Source organism: Plecotus auritus (assembly GCF_963455305.1).
Source record: "Plecotus auritus genome assembly, chromosome: 6".
Taxonomy (NCBI): Eukaryota; Metazoa; Chordata; class Mammalia; order Chiroptera; family Vespertilionidae; genus Plecotus; species Plecotus auritus.
In genome coordinates this window covers 114,328,916-114,346,386 of record NC_137773.1, presented here as the reverse complement: position 1 = coordinate 114,346,386, position 17,471 = coordinate 114,328,916, and the positions used below count along the sequence as shown (strand labels likewise).

Genomic DNA, 17,471 nt, shown 5'->3' with positions numbered 1-17,471 from the left:
GGCCGCCAGCAGGCCTCCAACACAGCGGCCAGAGGGACCCTCTCAAAGCACAGGCCCCCTGGGCTCCCCGCCCAGAAGGCCTGCAGCCCCCAGCCTATCTGTCTGCGTGGCCACCACAACCACATGACAGACTCGGGCTCACACAGCCACACCCCTCAGTCTGGGGGATGGAGTCCCAGTCCAGGGGTTGGGGCATCAGTTCTGGGGAGGGCTCTCTTCCTGGCTTGAGAGGGCTACCCTCTCACCGCATCCTCGGAGGAAGAGGACCTCAGGTCTCCTCCTCTTACAAGGGCTCAAGCCCACCATGGGCCTCACCCTCATGACCTCAAAAAGGCCCTGCCCCAAAGACCACCCTCGAAGTAGGGTTTCAGTGTGAATGCAGCACCGTCTCCCCAGGAGGGAAGCAAGGCCCTTCCACCATCAACCCCACTCTGCTCTGGTGGCCTCACCCACAGCCTCCAGGCCTGCACGGCACACCTGCCACCCCGCAGGCCTGTGCCCTCACTCCGTGCGGGCGTGGCTCACTTCCAGGTGGGAACCGCAGAGTGCAGGCAGGTCGAGGCCAGGGGAGTGCATCCACTGCTGTGTCTGGAGGGCCCGGCATGGCAGGGACTAACAAGCCTTTGCTAACATGAAGGAATGAGCACGCTATAGCTGAGGCCGCAGTAAGTTTAGCTCTGCCATGATTTCCCTACAACCTTGAAACAGTTCTATATCCAAACTGGAGCAGATCCTCAGTATTGTGCCTTGTTTCTCAAAATAACATAACAAAACCTATCCAGTGGAAAGAAAGCTGAGCGAGAGTGAGCTATAAAAGGGAGTTATTTAAAGTCGGCTGGCAAGTCATAACCCCGCGTGCGCCCTTATCTTCCTCCCTTGGTTTCGCTCGGGTTTGGTTTCAGAACCCTCCCAGGAAGCTCAGTGCGTCCTTTTGTTTTGGTGTGGGCACCAAAGGAAGCCTCCGGGAGGCTCAGGGACAGAGTGCCCGCCAGGGTCAGGCAGGGCTCTAAGCGGATGCCTCCCCCGCCAGGTGGCTCTGACCCAGGCCTCCTGCTCACCTGGGGCCTATGGAGTCCATGGCACAGTGTGTGAGCAGGCATGACTACCAAGCCACCGCCTGTGCTCTATTCCATGACCACTGGGCACTAGTCTTGAAGATAAACTGTGAGGGAGGTCCCCAAGGCTGAGGAGCTCGGCGTAGGGGAGTCTGGGACATAAATGGGTCACGTGGTGCCCTATGCAGAGAGCGAGGCAGCAGCCCTGCAGACAAGCCCCGTGCCCTACATGCTGGGCTGGTGGAACCAGGTAAGAGCAAGGCCCCCTTATCAGAGCGTCACCGCTGCGCAGGGGCTGATCCAGCAAATGCGGCGAATGCAAGGAAGGTGACTGTAAAGCAACAGGTGGGATGCGCATTACCGAGATGCCCGGGCAGATTGGAGAGGGCAGGCGCCCAGGAGGGTGTCTCTGAGATAAAGGAAGAACCCAGGCGCCAGTCACAGCAGCCAGGCAGGTGACTCACACTCTCACCGCAGAGACAGGGGCGAGGCCGAGAGCGAGGTTCCTGTGACCCAAGTCAGCAGGAGGGACTGGTCCTGGACAGGCCAGTATCACTGGGAGCCTAAGGGCGGAGGCGGGGACTGGGAACCGTGCCCCGTCTTGGAGCTCCATGACCTGCGGGGGGAGCGGGAGCTGCTTACAGGCTTACCTAAAAGGTTCAGGGCCTTGACAATGTGGAGAGGACCGCCCACTGTGCCGGAACCGACATGTTTCAGCTCCCAGGATTTGGGGGCAGCACTGTCCCCCCCAAATGTGGTCCTTGAGATAGGTGACTCTGCCCTGTATCTGCAGGAGCACCCACAGGCGGCACGAGCCTCTCCCTGACCCCACTCTGCTGCATAGCCAGGTGCTGGCTTGGAGCGGATGTCCTCACTCCTGCACAAGTGGGCTGGGGCGATGGTGAGATCAGAGCTTCACTTAGACCAGGGCTGGGATCGGAAGGTCTGGCCCTGCCAAGGCCACTGCAGGCGGGACTGACATCCAGGTGTTTCCTTCCTGCGATATACGTTCACATTAGGTGAGTTCTACTGAGCAAACGATGTGATAAACATCCGAGGCCCTGGCGGGACAAAGGCTCCCACCCCAAGGGGCAGCTGCCCGGCGAGCCTGGCTCCCAGCCGGCAGGAAGGGGAGGACAGGGCCCACAGGGACAGACCTGGACTTTGGAATCAAACAAAGGGCTCTGAAACCGGCCCCACCCTCGGTAAACTGTCCCCACCCTGAGCCGCTTCCTGCGTGCAAGGCACAGGGCGGCACAGGGCAGGCTCAGTGCTTATCACACTGACTCCGAAACAGGACATTCATGCCTAGAGTTCCTGGGAAGTAAAGCAGATAACCAGGGCAAATGTGTGGACACATGGTCAGTAGGTTATCACTACCTCAGCCTCCACCTGTCCTTAGTGCGTTCCTGCTCTGGACCTCGCCTGGAAAGGATGAAGGGGACAGGAGGCAGGTGATCGGCCCGAGTGGAATAAAAGGCTTTGCCCAGGTTTATAACATCACCCCGAGCACAAGGCCTCTGTAACCGTGGTCCTTGAAACCTGTATCAGAACCACCTAGGGTGCGTGACTTAATGAATTAATGAACAGCAAAGCAAGAAAACAAACGAACGGGCACCAACTCCTGGAGCCTGTGGCTGCAGTGGCGGCACGTGGGCTGTGCACTTGGTCAGGGAACGCGCACACGAGCGTGTCGGCCGCCCTGGGCTCCAGGACACCCGCGAGACAAGCCCCTGGAGCACTGGTTCCTCGTGGCCACCAGGCTGCACCGCCCCTTTGCTCTGGAAGGTGAGGGATGGCGGGAAGAGCCCAGAACGACAGGAAACTCAAGGCATGTGGCCACTATCTGCCTCCCACGTTCCTCCCACCTGCAAATGCCACCAAGAGGGGACATCTGCACAGCTCAGGCTGATACCCAGTGTCCACGAGAGGGGCTGCGAGAACGCCCAGCTCAGGTGACCCTCATCTGTGCATGCTCACCACGCAGCCTCAAGGCCATGCCGCTGCGAGCACCGGAGACGGTCCCCTCCTCCTTCATAGGCCCACACAGCTGGCCCTCCTGAGCCTGTGAACACGGCTCCACACAGCTGGCAGGCCCCCGCACATGGAGGGAAGACTACACTCGCGGCAGGAGGACTTGTGGCTGACAGGGACTGGGAGATTGGTTTAATAAAATATTACGTATTGGAATCGATACTTTCCACCGCCTGTTTCTTCAGTTCCTCATTCAGAAAGCCACGAAGCCCTTCAGTTGTGAGGGTACCAGGTCCCTCAGGAATTGGCATCTGAGTGTCACGTGATACTCACACACGATCTGAACTGTTTCCACACCTTCTCACGGTGCTTTTTAGGAAGAATGTTCTTTTTAAGAATAAAACATTGTCAGGAGTCTCTAACACGGGCAGAAAGACACTAAGGCGGCAAACCCACAATGGGCAACTTACAGCCATGACAGTTGTGTGGGGCCAGGGTACACATGCGCGGTCAGGAATCCTGCACACAAGGCTGACGTGCACCTGAGGCCGGGGCGCTGCAGAAGAGTCCCAAAGAAGAGGGCCCTGAGCAGCAGCAGCGAGTCAAACACAGATCTGCACCACATTCTTTAACTTCATAATAGTACACAGCAGGAGTTATCTCTGTGCACAGAACTCAAGGATTAGAAATTAACAACCCAAGTTCCAATAAGTGAGCCCACGAGGGTGAGAGGCTGCACCTTCCTTGCAGAGCAGTCGAGTCTGCGTCTGCGTGACACAGCCAGCTGTCTGGCTCTCGGAGGTCCTCAGGGCCTGGTGGGAGGGATCAAGGTCAGCAGCCACTATAGGCCCAGGTCACAGAGCCGCCTGGGCTCAGGAGCACAGATTCCAAGCAGAACACGGGTGGGCCCAGGAAGAGCAGGAAACATGAGCCCTGCAGCAACACTGGGCAGCAGGTTCAGGGTGTGGGGCAGGGCTGGGGCGCAAGAAGACAGGTTGGGGTTAGCGCTATGCCTCCCCAGGGACCCTGACAGCCATGGGAGTGACACTCAGCGTAGCTGCAGCTCGGGGCGCGTCCACACCTGCCTGTACCTCACACCTGCCCACTGGCCCATGCCTCCCCAGGGACATCCCTCTGACACCTGCAGGGCCAGCACAGAGGCTGTGGACCCCTCAGGGGCTCGCCCACAGGGTCTCAGGACACTGGGCAGGGTCAGGAGCCACACGGCTATTCTCAGGACTGGGCAGGGTCAGGACCGGGGGCCTACAGGGAGGATGTTTCCTTGGGAGAGATTAGACACCCACATTCATCCGCCTCGCCACCTGTCATGGTCAAAAAGAAGCTCTCACTCAAGGCCACGCTTCTTGAGCTTCCTGAGCCCACAGACCCGGTCTCGGGTGTTTGGGGAGGACGGGCAAAGAGGAGGCTCGGGAAACAGGCCCCACACAGCAGAACATGCAGAAGAGACCACACCTGGCAGGCCCCTGACTCCGAATACAGCACGCGCTGGCCCAGGAGTTTGGAAGTGAGGAACAGCCAGGGGTCGTGTGTACATTAATTTCAGAGAGGAAGGGAGAGGGAGAGAAAGATAGAAACATCAATGATGAGAGATAATCATGTATTGGCTGCTTCCTGCATGCCCCCTTACTTGGGATCGAGCCCGTAATCCGGGCATGTGCCCCAACCAGCAATCGAACTGTGACCTCCTGGTTCCTAGGTCAACACTCAACCACTGAGCCACACCGCCGAGGTGGATTTAACTTTTAAACAAAAATTATGAAGACTACACCACTGTTACTATCCTATATAATAAAAGTGTGATATGCAAATCAACCAAACAGCGGAATGACTGGCCGCTATGACGTGCACTGACCACCAGGGGGCAGACACTCAATGCAGGAGCTTCCCCCTGGTGGTCAGTGCACTCCCACAGGGAGAGCGCTGCTCAGCCAGAAGCCAGGCTCATGGCTGGCAAGTGCAGTGGCCGTGGTGGGAGCCTCCTGCCTCCGTTGCGGGCAGGCAGTAAGGAGCGAGTGGTCCCCAGATTGCAAGAGGGTGCAGTCTGGGTTGAGGGACACCCGCCCCTCCGTGCACAAATCTCGTGCACCGGGCCTCTAGTATTAAAGAACAAAAGAAGAGAAAGCTGAAGGAGACAATGAGAATTCTTGAAAATACGTATTTGCTGGGAAAACTCTGTGCCGTTTCCCAGATTTGTTGAAAGAGGACAATCAGCTCCGCAGCAGGCAGGGTATTCTGAGCACTGAGGCCTTCACACCAAACAGTCAAGATAAGGAGGTGAGATTTAATCAAACTGCAGGTGAGCTTTTTACCACTGCGCAGTGTTAAATTACCTTATCTGCCCAGTGGCTATAGTTGGGCAGCAATAAGCCTGCCTGTTCTCTCTCGTGTGATTACAGACTGCAAGGCGTCGGCATAACCACCGACAGGAGGTCACAGAGGACAGCGCCGCTCGAGAGATGCTGCTGGGTTTCTCACAGCCGCTGCTCACAGGGAAGTAACGTGCAAGATCATTCCCACGCTCCTCCAGGTTGACATTTTAGGAAATGAAAGTTACATAAACCGCAGATGGCGTGAGCTGTCACTCACAGGTCCGGACCACGTGTGCGGAGAGCGGGGGCTCTGTCTCCAGCCCAGCCAGCAGCTCCCGCAGCCTCATCCCTCCACTGTCCAACCAGGGGCATCTGCAGTGCACCTTCTGCAGCACGCACCCCTCGGGGGAGCGGACAAGGCCACGGCACCTCTGACGCTCTCTCCACAACTAAGTCTTGGGTTTTGTGTTAGAACTGGAAGTTTTTAACTTGATGTCTATCCTGAGGAGGGGAGACTCCAAGTTCTCCTGGGACGGGAGTGGAACAGCCACGTCTGCACCTCGCTGCTGCCACGCAGGCCCCCTGGCCCCCGGCTCACTAGAGCAGCAGTCGCCAACCTTCCGGACCTCATGGACCACCAGTTGGCAACCGCTGCACTAGAGGGTCTCCTGGCCCAGGCTGGCATGTCACGACCAATGGTGACTGTGGAGAAGTCATATAGATTCAAAAATTTTAGTTTCTTCAATTATTAAAGCAAAAAAAAAATTAGTTTGTATAGATATCCTATAGACCCTGTTATGGTACTATTACTTATCACGGACAGCATGCGTGGTACAGAAAGCTCTTGCCACAGGCTTCCCGCCAGGGCATCTGTCCCAGAAGAACCACTAAGCCCTGACAGATGCACCCCAGCTGTCTGTCTCCATCAGACGTCTTCCCGGAGAGTGAGCTAATCCCCTGGGGTAATTCTCAGGGAGTAAGTGGTAAATTTGTGTCTGCAGAAAAGAGCGCAAGTAAGAGTGCCTGGGCAGATGGGAGGCCTCGAGCTCAGACAGAGCCATCAGCAGGGAACACGGTCTGCTGAGGCGGGCGCTCCTTTCCATTCATTTCCACCACCCTGACCAGGCGCACGGGCGCGTGCCTGTCTGGGGTAGCGGGCGGGGAGTGGGGGGCAACTGCAAGGAAGGAGGTTGTCGTGAGATGTGATGATGTGGCCCACAGGTCACCGCACTGCACGGGCCGCAGCACTGACCAGGCAGGGTGAAAAGGACCTTGAGGCCTATCAGTGAGCTGCCGTCCAGGGCTGGGGTGGATACTGAGATGTAAATGCTTCTTCAAACTTTCAAGACTAGGTATTGCCTTTCTAAAGTCTACAGTGTCAATTAAGGTCTCTAGAGATTGGGATAGCCCACAGCAAACCCATCCTGCCTCCAGCAGCGAGGTCGCCTGCATCCTGTCCTCGCACATCAGGCCCGGTGTCCGCTCCACATGGGACCCGCAAGTTGCTGGTTCCCTCTTCCTCCCGGGCCCACCCTTTTCACACCAGGTGGGGGAGACGACTATTCTGCCTGCCTTCCTCATTTCTCCCAACTGTCTGAGCTATTTGGGCTTCACCACAGGTTTCAATACATTTCTCAACAGTGATGCTTCCCAGAGATCAAGCACAAAATCAATGGAAACACGGAGTAATTGAAAACAATGTGGCTACTGCCTCAAATGTGTTAACCCATTACCTTAAAGGTATTCTTTCCCTGAGGTAGGGCATATGTTGATGTAGCTCAACAATTTGGTTTAACAAACATCAAGAAAAAACAAGTTATTTTGTGAAAATAAAGGATACATAATGATAAAAAGGGAGCGAACCAGAGAAGCACGCGTGAGGTACGAGTTCCCTCCAACTGTTTGGCCCCTTTGTGCTGAGGCTGAGTCACCATCACCTCCCCAGCGGGACGCAGACACTGTTGCTCACTGCGCAGCCTGACTGCAAGGGGCTGCCCACCCTGTCCCGTCTGCAGGGCCTCAGGGAGCTGGGAGGATACCGCAGAGAGCCCGGCTGCAGCACCGACATCTCCCGGAGCAAAGGGAGGCCTGGGGTGCGCACACTGGGTCGTGAGGACACAGCACTTTCACGCGCAGCGGTGGCACCCTCTTGCTGAGCTAAGGCCTGCCCTGGCTTCCCACCGGCTGAGCAGCCCCCCACCCCAGCCATCCCAGCCACCCCCTTCCATAGGGAAGGTCCCGCCAGGCCCCTCTCCCCCTAAGGAGGGAAGCCCAGCCCGCGGACTGTAACCTTCTCCTGCGCTTTTTCCTGACTGACCTTCCTGTCACCTGGAGGTCACAGAGACATGACTCCTCAGACACATCTCTCTGCGCGCGACAGACTCTCCGCAACCACACTGCACGCAGGCTCCCTGAGCCCTTTCCCGGGCCTTGTCCTGTAGGGCCCTGTCCCCACCCTGCAAGACGTCTGAGCCGAGAATCCTGCTGGGTCATCCCCTCTCTGACATGTGACCTCACCCACCCGTGGGGTCTCAGTCCTTGGCCTACCTCTAACAGAATCGTTCCCAGTCAGTTTAGTAAGACCCACCCCCAACCCCCATATCTCCTCGTGGTCATTTCCACCACTCATACCGCATGCTGCTCCCTGCTCCCCAGGGCCCCAGTCTCAGGGGCTCCCAATCCCCAGGGCTCCCCGTTCTAGGGGGGCCATGTCCCAGGGGGGTTCCCAGTTCCAGGGTCTCCCAATTCTAGGGGGAGCCATGACCCAGAGGGATTCCCAGTTCCAGGGGCTCCCAGTTCTAGGGGGAGCCATGTCCCAGGGGGATTCCCAGTTCCAGGGGCTCCCAGTTCTAGGGGGAGCCATGTCCCAGAGGGGTTCCCAGTCCCAGGGGTTCCCAGTCCTGGGGGCTCTGTTGCACTGAGCCTGAGCTAGCTCCCCTGCGCCCAGGACACTGAATGACACCTCTGGCTTTAGCTCAGGCACGACTGCTTCTTTGACAGCAGCCACACAGTCTACCGGCACCAAATTGCCTGTCTAGTCCTCTCATGAAAGCGATCCCTGCAATGCCATGGGGGAAGGGGGGCGGGAAAGCAGGGATGCTGTCTCCCTTGACCGCTGCTTCATCATCACAGCGACACGTTCATTTTGTTGATTTCGAGACAATTAAAAATTACATTTCCATGGTTTATCTAAAGGGCTATGAAAATGCTCACAAGAAATTCTGGAAGTTAACGTACATAAGATGTGTTATAAAAAGGCAGAAATAAATACAAGTATTAAAAGTTGTTCCCTCTGGTTTCTTCATGCATGATTGTTTCCCGCACTTTCCACTAAGTGTGTGCATTATTGTGAAAATCAGACAAACATCAAAACAGCCCTTGTGAAACAGTGCTCCAGTGAGCCCCCCCTCTCAGTGAGCCCCCCTTTCAAATGTTTCTCCTCTGGGAGAAACCGTCTCCAGGCCGCAAGTTCTCAGATTATGGATCCTGTGCCGAGAGAAAGGCACACAGAAATAAAAATGAACAAATTTCCAGGGGAAACCTGTCCAGTGCAGCATCACCTGCCTGTAAGCTCTAAAGCCTGGCAGACGGAAGGAAACTGAGCATGTAATAAAGTGGAGGAAGGCGAGGAGGGGGAAGAAAAGGACCAGAGTCCCCAGCCTCTCAGCCATCGCATTGTCTGTTCCAGGGAGAAGAGCCAGGCTGTTCCCTGTGTGACTCTCAGGAACGCAGCACACGTGCACAGGACCTGCTTGCTGGTCGATGCTTCAGGTTACTATGTAGAGCCTGCTCATTCATGTCAGAACCTAAGAAACACCCACGAAGTGGGGGATCATGGAACTCCCAGGCAGGAACAGACACTGTGAGGGCCTCTACGTCACAAGAGAACTACAGGCTCCTCCGTGAGTGACTGCAAGTCCTGCTGCCCAGCCTCTGGCTTCCACAGCAGAAGGCTCTGCGGACAGTGACACTGCAGAGCTGGGCCCAACATTCCCCAAAGGAGACCGACTCCTCGCAGAATCTAGCAGTAGAGTTGTTCTTCCTTTTCTTTCTCTGTGTCTTATGTTCATCGATGTTTCATTTTGAACATTACTGTGCTGTTGTAAAATTCATGAGAGATGCTATTCTACACTAGTTTCACTTGTTTCTGGAACAGGATCAGGGATGGTAAAGACGACTTTCTACAGGGCTGGGGAAAGCAATTAGGTGCTGAGCTCACGACACAAACATCCTCCGCCTTCATCAGCTGCCGCTGCATAACCCTTGGAGACATACAAAGGCATTTCCAACTAATAATACCTTACATTGGTTTTTAAATGTTAGTATATATAGAACTGCTATTTCGGGGAAAACTTAAAAAACTTAAAAGAATCAAATGTAACCAAGACTAAAAGTTAGGAGCCTATTTGTTAATAGTTACAAATACTAGATTAAAAAAACATTTTATTGTGGTAAGCATACACACCATAACACTTTAAATTAGTACTTAAATGCACTGGGCACATTCCTTACCAATGTTGGGGTGCTTGAGAAGACGGCAGATTCTGGCTTCCCTTTCCAGTTTCTGATGATCTGTAAAAAAAAAAAAAAAAAACACAAAAAATACCCCACAAAAGTAAATCACAACTTTAGCAAAAAAGATTAAAGGATAAACAGTGTACCCAAACAACAGAAAGCCTGTACGTTTACTTATCCTTTGATGTCTTTTAAAAAACAGATCATTTGGCCCGGCCAGTGTGACTCAGTGGTTAAGAATCAGCCTTAAGAACCAGGAGGGCCGAAACCAGTTTGGCTCAGTGGATAGAGCGTCGGCCTGCGGACTGAAGGGTCCCAGGTTCGATTCTGGTCAAGGGCATGTACCTTGGTTGCGGGCACATCCCCAGTGGGGGGTGTGCAGGAGGCAGCTGATCGATGTTTCTAACTCTCTATCCCTTCTCCCTTCCTCTCTGTAAAAAATCAATAAAATATATTTAAAAAAAAAAAAAAAAAAAAAGAACCAGGAGGTCCTGGTTTGATTCCCGGTCAGGGCACATGCCTAGGTTGTGGGCTTGATCCTCAGTAGGGGGCATGCAGGAGGCAGCCCAACAATGATTCTCTCTCATCATTGATGTTTCTATCTCTATCCCTCTACCTTCCTCTCTCTTTCTAAAATCAATAAAAAGATATATATTTTTAAGAACTGATCACTTGAATTTGGAGCTACGTGACACAACAGTGTTTACCAGCCTAACTGCCTTCCCTGTCACTGGCTTCATGCTGGAAAACAGGGACATGGCAGGCAGTGGTGTCCTCCTCTCTAAGTATGTGTTGCTGCAACAACTTAAATAGCAACAGGCACCCATGGAAGAGAGGGGCACATATGGAACCCCGATGCCCCGGAGCCAGGTGAGGGGGCTCCTGCAGCCTGTCCCGGCACGGTTCCTGTCTCTTCACACAGCTGTCCTCTCCGCCTTCCTAGGTGGCCAGGCTCTCCCTTGCAGCACGGACGCCCCAAAGCCCCCACTGCTCGCTCTTCACGCTTCCCTGACCCAGCCATCTGTGAAGGGGCAGGAACACTGCAAACCTGCACTTTACGAACCACCTGATGCCCTTCTTTGGTGTCTCTGTCACGGTCATGTGCATCCTATCTAATAAAGAGGGAATATGCTAATTGACCATCACTCCGTCACAAAGATGGCTGCACCAACAGCTAAGGCCAAGTTCCCTTAAGGAGCCTTAACGAGCAATCAGCAGGGACCTGAGGCTACGCCCTCCCCTGCCCCCCCATGCGGCTTGACAGGGGACCTCAGGCTGCACCCCCCAACTGGCAGGGCTTGACAGGGGACCTCAGGCCGTGCCTCCCACCCTGGCGTCAGGCTGGGGACCCTCAGGCCGCGCCTCCTGCCTTGGCACCAGGCCGGGGGACCTCAGGCCTCGCCCCCTGCTCCGGCGCCATGCTGGGGGACCTCAGGCCTGGATCCCTGCCCTGGCGCCAGGCCAGGGGACCTGAGGCCATGCCCCCTGCCCAGCAGGGCTTGACGGGGGAGCTCAAGGTGCACTTCCCGTCCTGGTGCTGGGCTAGGGACCTCAGGCTGCTCCCCCTGCCCGAGTGCAAGGCCAGGGGGCCTGAGGCCATGTCCCCCACCAGGTGGGGCTTGACAGGGGACCTCAGGCTGCACGCCCCCCCCCCCCAAGCAGTGGGCCAGGGTACCTGAGGCTGCACCCCCCTGCCTGGCAGGGATTGACAGGGGACCTCAAGGTGTACCCCCAGTGCTGGGTTGGGGGAACTCAGGCTGTGCCCCCCACAAAGCGGGGCTTGATGGGGGACCTGAGGCTGCGCCCCCATCCCAGTGCCGGGCCAGGGGACCTGAGGCTGCGCCCCCCCCCCCCTCCTGGCGGGGCTTGACAGGGGACCTCAGGCCATGACCCCACCCAGCGGGGGCTTGACAGGGGATCTAAGGCCGTGTCCCCCACCTGGCGGGGCTTGACGGGGGACCTCAAGGCACACCCCCCGCCCCATCTGGGGGACCTCAGGCCACGCCCCCCGTTCTGGCACCGGGCCTGGGAAACTGAGGCTACGCTCCCTGCCTGGCGGTGCTTGACAAGGGTGGGACTGGCTGGGTCTGGATCTAGCCCAATTGGGGGGGCGGCGCCCGATTTTGGGTCTCACATGATTTTGAGGTGCATGTGGGTGGGCAGGGAATTGACACTGGGTCCCGCTTTTAATATGCATGAATTTCGTGCACCAGGCCACTAGTATGATTATAACAAAATCACCAGCCAAAACACACAGCAAATGCAGACAGAGGCACGAGCACAGTGGACACCCACATGCCACAGCAGCCCGTGGAGGCCAGTATGAGGGCTTTCCCGAGTGAGGGCACCCGACTCGCCCTCACAGCCTGAGACAGAATGTGCCTACCCCTCGCTTACCGATGTGACCCCAGCACAAAGAGGCTGTTTCCTGGGCTCACAGAACCAGCAAGGGGCACCTACCAGGCAGCTCTGAGCTAAAGGCATAACCCGCCAAAGAGAATGTGGGACACCACCCAGACCCCAGAGAGCCTCGCACAGGGCCTCAGCACCGTGCTCTCAGGCCTCATGCTCCTAAAAGCATTGAGAACCCACAGAGCTTTGTTTATGTGGCTTAGATCTGTTAATATCCACTCTATTACAATACAACTGAGGAAACCATAAATAAATACTTAATTCATTTAAAAACAATAATGAACCCATTACATATTAACATAAGTGCCTGCATTTAAATTTTAAACTTTTACTTGGAAATAATTAAAACACAAGAAATTTGGAGAATAAGAATAGTATAAAAACACATGTGTACAATTTATCCAGATACAGCTCTTAACACTTCACCCATTTTTAACCATTTACCTCTCTCTGGCATGTACACCTGTGTGTGTGTACACATACATTTACCTAATTGACACCTATGTATAACTATACAAACATATAAAGATACTAGAGGCCCGGTGCACAAAAATCTCTCAGCCTGGCCTGCCCCCTCTCACTGTCCGGGAGCCCTCAGGGGATGTCCTACTGACGGCTTAGGCCCACTCCCCACGGCTGATCAGGGGAAGGCACCACCCCCATCACCCCCTCACTGCTGCTGCCTCTGGCCTCCCTCTGCAAGAGGTGACCTGGCAATCAGGGGAAGGTGACTCCCCCATCATGCCTCTGCTGCTGCCACTGCCAGCCGCGCAGCTGCCTGAGCCTCAGCCCTTGCAGCCACCGCTGTTTGCCTGAGCCTCGGGCCCTGGGCAGCAGCAGCCGCCATCCACGGCTTGCCTGTGCCTCGGGAAGCTGCTGTGCTTTGTCCAGAAGGACACAACATCAAGTCCCTGCCCACCTGTGTGCACCTCGCCGAGCACGCAGCCCTGCCCTGCTGCGCGTGCAGCTTGCTGATCGGTCATTACAGCTTGATGGCGTGACGACTGTTAGCATGTTAGCTCTTTATTATATAGGATATTTACACCTAAAGTAACTTTCTCTGATCCTCCTGCAGGTAAGTAATTTAGGAAATGACTTTATATGTCTGTACTGCTGTGAACAGCCCACAGAGAAGTGTTCAAAGGAGCCGGTGCAGCGCGGGGCGGTCTGGCAGTGCACCCACCACCTCCAAATTACCAAATGCAAAGGCTGACATGCTCTGGCCACACCACTCTCTAACACTACCTATCCTTCTTCAACCCCCCATCTCCTTCTGAAGACAAGCTACTTCTAGAATATTCTTACTTAGAAATAGACAACTAAACACAAAACTCAGGTTCTGAAAGTGTGCCTAACCATCAGTGCCGTAAAGGGTCACCCGCGAGCCCATGACAAAATGTGCTCACAGGAACTATAATTCTGTTATGGATGGAGATATGCAAATACATATGCAAAACCATGAGGAACAGGATAGAACCATTCACATAGATGGATATACACAGTAACCATCCGACTCATGTACAACTGAAAAACAAGGTATGAAGACCTTTATGGTAAAAGTGTGCAGAGTCTCAGCTGTGGGGAGGGCATCAGCCTGGCCGGTCCCTCGGCCACAGTCCCAGGGAAACCTGCACTCATGTCCTAACCCTCCTCATGATGGCCCTGTATTTGGGGGGCGGGGTTTTAAAGGGGCAGGTAAGTTAGAACAAGATCACGAGGGTAGCCCTACTCCAATGTGGCCGGAGGCCTTAGAAGAGAAGATGAGGAAAGGGATGGCAGAGGGGCCCTGAGGACACAGGCAGGAGGAGGCCCCCTGCCGGCCAGGGAAGAGGCCTCTGGAGGAAGTCCTGCTGGGATCACCTGGCCCTGCTGGCATGACAGCGCCAGCTACCCAACGCATCCGCCTGGGCATCAGCTTCCTGCTGTCAGAGATGAGCTCACGCATGCAGATGCCTAGAACAGTGTCTGTGGTTGGACCTGGGCACTGTTTAAGGGTGCCCTTTGGGGGTCTCAGGCTGCAGGAGGGCATCCCCAGGACTCAGGGTTCAGGTGTCTCTGGTCTACACTGGAAGGATGTGCTCTGGGCCCAGAGCAATGGAGGCGTCCTTGGTCCTTGGAGACGCTGAGCGGAGGTCTTGGTCCCCACCGGGTGCTGGGGGCTGCCGGGGTCCCCAGATGCTTCCTTCCACTCACCAGGGAGTCTGCCTTCCCACCCGGCGCAGCACCGGTGACACCACCACCACAGTCAGTCAGTGGCCGGAAGTCACCAGACGGCCCACACTTGGGGCAGGATGACACAAGGACAGGAACACCAGGAGGCCAGAGCCGCGGGGCCACCTCCGAGGCTCCCAGGGCTGTGTCTCCAGGAACCTTTCCTCCGACAGGAGCTCTGACCTGCGCCATCCCGCACGGCCCCCCAAGCCCGGCCCTCCCGTGGCCACGACAGTCTACCAGGCGATAGCCTTGGGCAGTGGTGCAGTGCTCCTGACCCACAGGGGCTCCAGCTCTGCTCAGGGGTGGAGCTGTGGCTGCCTGCCACCACCGTGCATTTCTGCAGCCACCCTGACAAGGAGCTGTGTGTCTCCCTTCGTATGGCTCCCTGTGCCCTCCTGCAGCCTCCTGCCTCCCACCTCCCTCCTCCCTCCCGCTCTCCCTGCTACCTGGGAGGAGCAGGTGGTCACACTGGAGCCGCCTGGGAAGGTCCTGCCCTCTCCACATCCTGAAGCTCGTAGACCGCTTTACCATCAGCTCACTTACTATGGGACCCAAACTGCGCCCGCTCATTGGCTCTTGCTCTAGCGCAAGCCCATCTCAGGCCCCTGGTGGCCCAGGAGGAGGCCTGCAGGGAACAGTGTCTAGGGAACAGCGTCCCAGCACGCAGAGCTCTGGACCTTAACATGGTTCCTGGGAATTTTGAGAAATATGCTTAGTCCCAGCTTTAAGATACCTCTTTTTAACATGAAAAGATTTTATTTCAAATGAGGAGAAAAACAGGAACTCAGACCTAATGAGCTAAATCCCTCACTTCTGTTGCAAATCCAAGTTCAGTCTTGGATTATGTCCCTCAGAGCAGGGGGTGTCACCGAAGCTCCAGGCAGGACAACCACACCTGCTGGGTGGGGACGAGCTTGCATCAGCAGGGAAGCCCCAGCAGACAACCCCTCGATGCCTGGGCCCCAGAGGGCTGCAGGGAACTGCACAGTGCCTCTTGGAGTGGCTCAAGGGAACCTTCACCGCAGCCATCCCCACGGTTTTGACCAGGGAGGCCTGGAGGCCAGAGGGTGTCCCCACCTGCTCCCTGACCGCCCCACGGAGTAGCCTTGTCAGCACAGCCAGTGCCAGGAAGGTTTGGGCAGAGCGGGGCTTGCCTCCTGCCGTGACTGGTCAGGCAGTGCCCCGGACACACACAGGAGCACAAGTACAGCCTAAGGAGGACCCGATGCCTCCCCATGGGCAGATCCCTACCCTGGGAGCCATGCAGCAGCTGGGAGGAGGCAAAGTCCCTGTCCCCCGGCCCGCCCCCCGCCCCCCGCCCCCCGCCCTGAGGCCCAGCCCCGTGCTGGGCTCAGATCAGCCCTCAGATCCCCCGGTTTCGAGGGCGGCTCACCCTGCTCCTCTGGCTGCAGAACAACCAGCCCAACTTGATCCTCAACTTGTTCATATTTGCTCAGTTTCTGAGAAACTCAAGTCCAAGTGAGAGACCTCCCTGCCCAGGACCTCACCCAGCTGGCCCCCACCCTCAGCAGAGGAGACGAGGTGCAGCTGAGGCCACCCCTGTGCACCGCACCTTCTCCCCACATGCATGCCAGCGCTTCTCCAGGAGGGGAGGGGACATATGCACACTGATACCTGGGCGCCAAGTGGTAAGTGGATAAGGGCTGCCTTCCTTCCACCGCATGGCTGTGAACAGCACGAGGGACCCAAAACCATGAACACCACCCCCCGTCCCTGCCACACACACACACTGGTGGGAGGACCTGCCAGGTGTCTCCCCTGCAGGCCGGAGCATGGCCCTGGCTACTCGAGGCCTCTGCCTGGGCTGTGGGGACCTGCCTTCTATACAGTGTCTTGTTGGAGAATGACTCCCAGCCTAGGGGGGCGGTCCTTGGGGGACACAGGTAGTCCTCGGGGGGGACACGCTGTCTGGCTCAGCAGGTCACATTTAAAACTTTGCTGTCCATTAGGCACGATGGAAAGTTACTTTGTTATAGTCAAAGCATGATGTAGACGGGTTTAAAGCCGTCATCTTTAAATTCATAATTAAACTAGAGGCCTAGTGCACAAAATCGTGCATGGTAGGATCCCTAGGCCTAGCCTGTGATCAGGAACATCTTCTGCCCGCTTGCCAGTCTCCAGTCCCGCCCCGCCGCCGACACCCACCCCGGTTCCCCGTTTGCCATCTGGTGATCTATCGGAGCCTGTGGGCTGGGGGCAGGGACCAAGAAGTCTGCTTTCTGCCCTCTCGCCAGTCCCCAGTCCCGCCCCGCCACTGACACTCATCCAGGTTCCCCGTGGTTCCTACTGGCCATCCAGCGATCGGAGCCTGTGGGCTGGGGGGAGGGACTGAGAGGTGGTCAATGCACCTCATAGAGACTGGTCGATGGGTCGTTCTGGTCGTGATGCCGTTATGGTCGCTGGCCTTTTATTATATAGGATACTGTACTTCCATTTTATACTTTTATTCTAAACTTGCAGCTCTGTCCTGGGGCCGCAACACCCCCAGTGAGGGTGACAAGAGGACCGCACCCCACCCCCCGGGTTGACCCAACACAGGCCTGACCTGGAGGGAGAGTGTCAGGTGCTATTGCACTGTCCAGGGCTGGTCAGCTCTGATGCGAGGCTGTGCTTGCGGCTCAAAGAGGTAGCAAGGCTGAGACTGGCGGGCTTGCGGGTGCAGCAAGGACGTGAGTGAGGGTCTGCAGTGCTGAGGATGCCTGTCCCGTCCAGGACCTGGGCTTACTGCTCACTGCCATTTCCTTCCCATCTGACCCTCACTTGCGAGTCCCTGGTCAATCCCTCCAGAAGCAGAGTCCAGAGGCCCAGGCCGCTGCTGGGAGCCTGGGAAAGGCTGTGAGCTGCCCCATCCCATGTCCTCTGATACTCCTGCAGGGGCACCTCTACCCCTGCTCCTGGCCCTGTGGGGCCTCAGGCCACAGCGGGAACCCCTGCACAGGCTTCTTGTGAC

General features: G+C 56.3%; 1 protein-coding gene across 10 annotated transcripts in view; it reads right to left on the bottom strand.

Annotated features, from left to right (window-relative positions):
• CAMK2D (calcium/calmodulin dependent protein kinase II delta) overlaps nt 1–17,471 on the bottom strand; it is a 159,637-nt gene that overhangs the window by 70,699 nt on the left and 71,467 nt on the right. For 5 of the 10 annotated variants that reach the window (XM_080674065.1, XM_080674068.1, XM_080674067.1 and 2 more), the window contains exon 3: nt 9,872–9,931. The exons of the other annotated variants lie outside the window; for them this stretch is intronic. In XM_080674065.1, coding sequence (XP_080530191.1) covers nt 9,872–9,931 — 60 coding nt within the window. The remainder of the gene's footprint in view (nt 1–9,871; nt 9,932–17,471) is intronic. 10 annotated transcript variants of the gene reach the window in all.